Consider the following 268-nt stretch of genomic DNA (forward strand, 5'->3'; position numbering starts at 1 on the left):
TGAGGGGGGGATCTCTGGAAGGCCGCGGGAAGCCGGGTCCCCGCTAGGTGCCTGCTGGGCAGAGAGAGTCGAGGGATGTTGTTTCTTCTGACAAAAGTAAACTTTTTCTTTCTTTCTCCACCCCTCCCCTCTCCCCCCTTAAGGCGCGATGCCGCCCAAGGATCGCGGCAGAGGCAAGCTGCCAGTTCCCCTCCCGAAAGACATGATCCTGAAAGACACCGAAGGGAAAAGCTGGCGGCTGGGCAGTCAGATCGGCCAGGGAGGCTTT

At 59.7% G+C, this 268-nt stretch overlaps 1 protein-coding gene across 1 annotated transcript in view; it reads left to right on the forward strand.

Annotated features, from left to right (window-relative positions):
• The first annotated feature begins 148 nt into the window (after positions 1–148).
• The window catches only part of VRK2 (vaccinia related kinase 2), a 39,452-nt gene continuing 39,332 nt past the window's right edge, over positions 149–268 (forward strand). Inside the window, exon 1 of the mRNA XM_010144309.1 lies at positions 149–268. This exon is cut by the window's right edge and continues 7 nt beyond it. Within this exon, the coding sequence (XP_010142611.1) occupies positions 149–268 (120 nt within the window).

This window comes from Buceros rhinoceros, unplaced genomic scaffold (assembly GCF_000710305.1).
Source record: "Buceros rhinoceros silvestris isolate BGI_N320 unplaced genomic scaffold, ASM71030v1 scaffold43519, whole genome shotgun sequence".
Classification (NCBI taxonomy): domain Eukaryota; kingdom Metazoa; phylum Chordata; class Aves; order Bucerotiformes; family Bucerotidae; genus Buceros; species Buceros rhinoceros.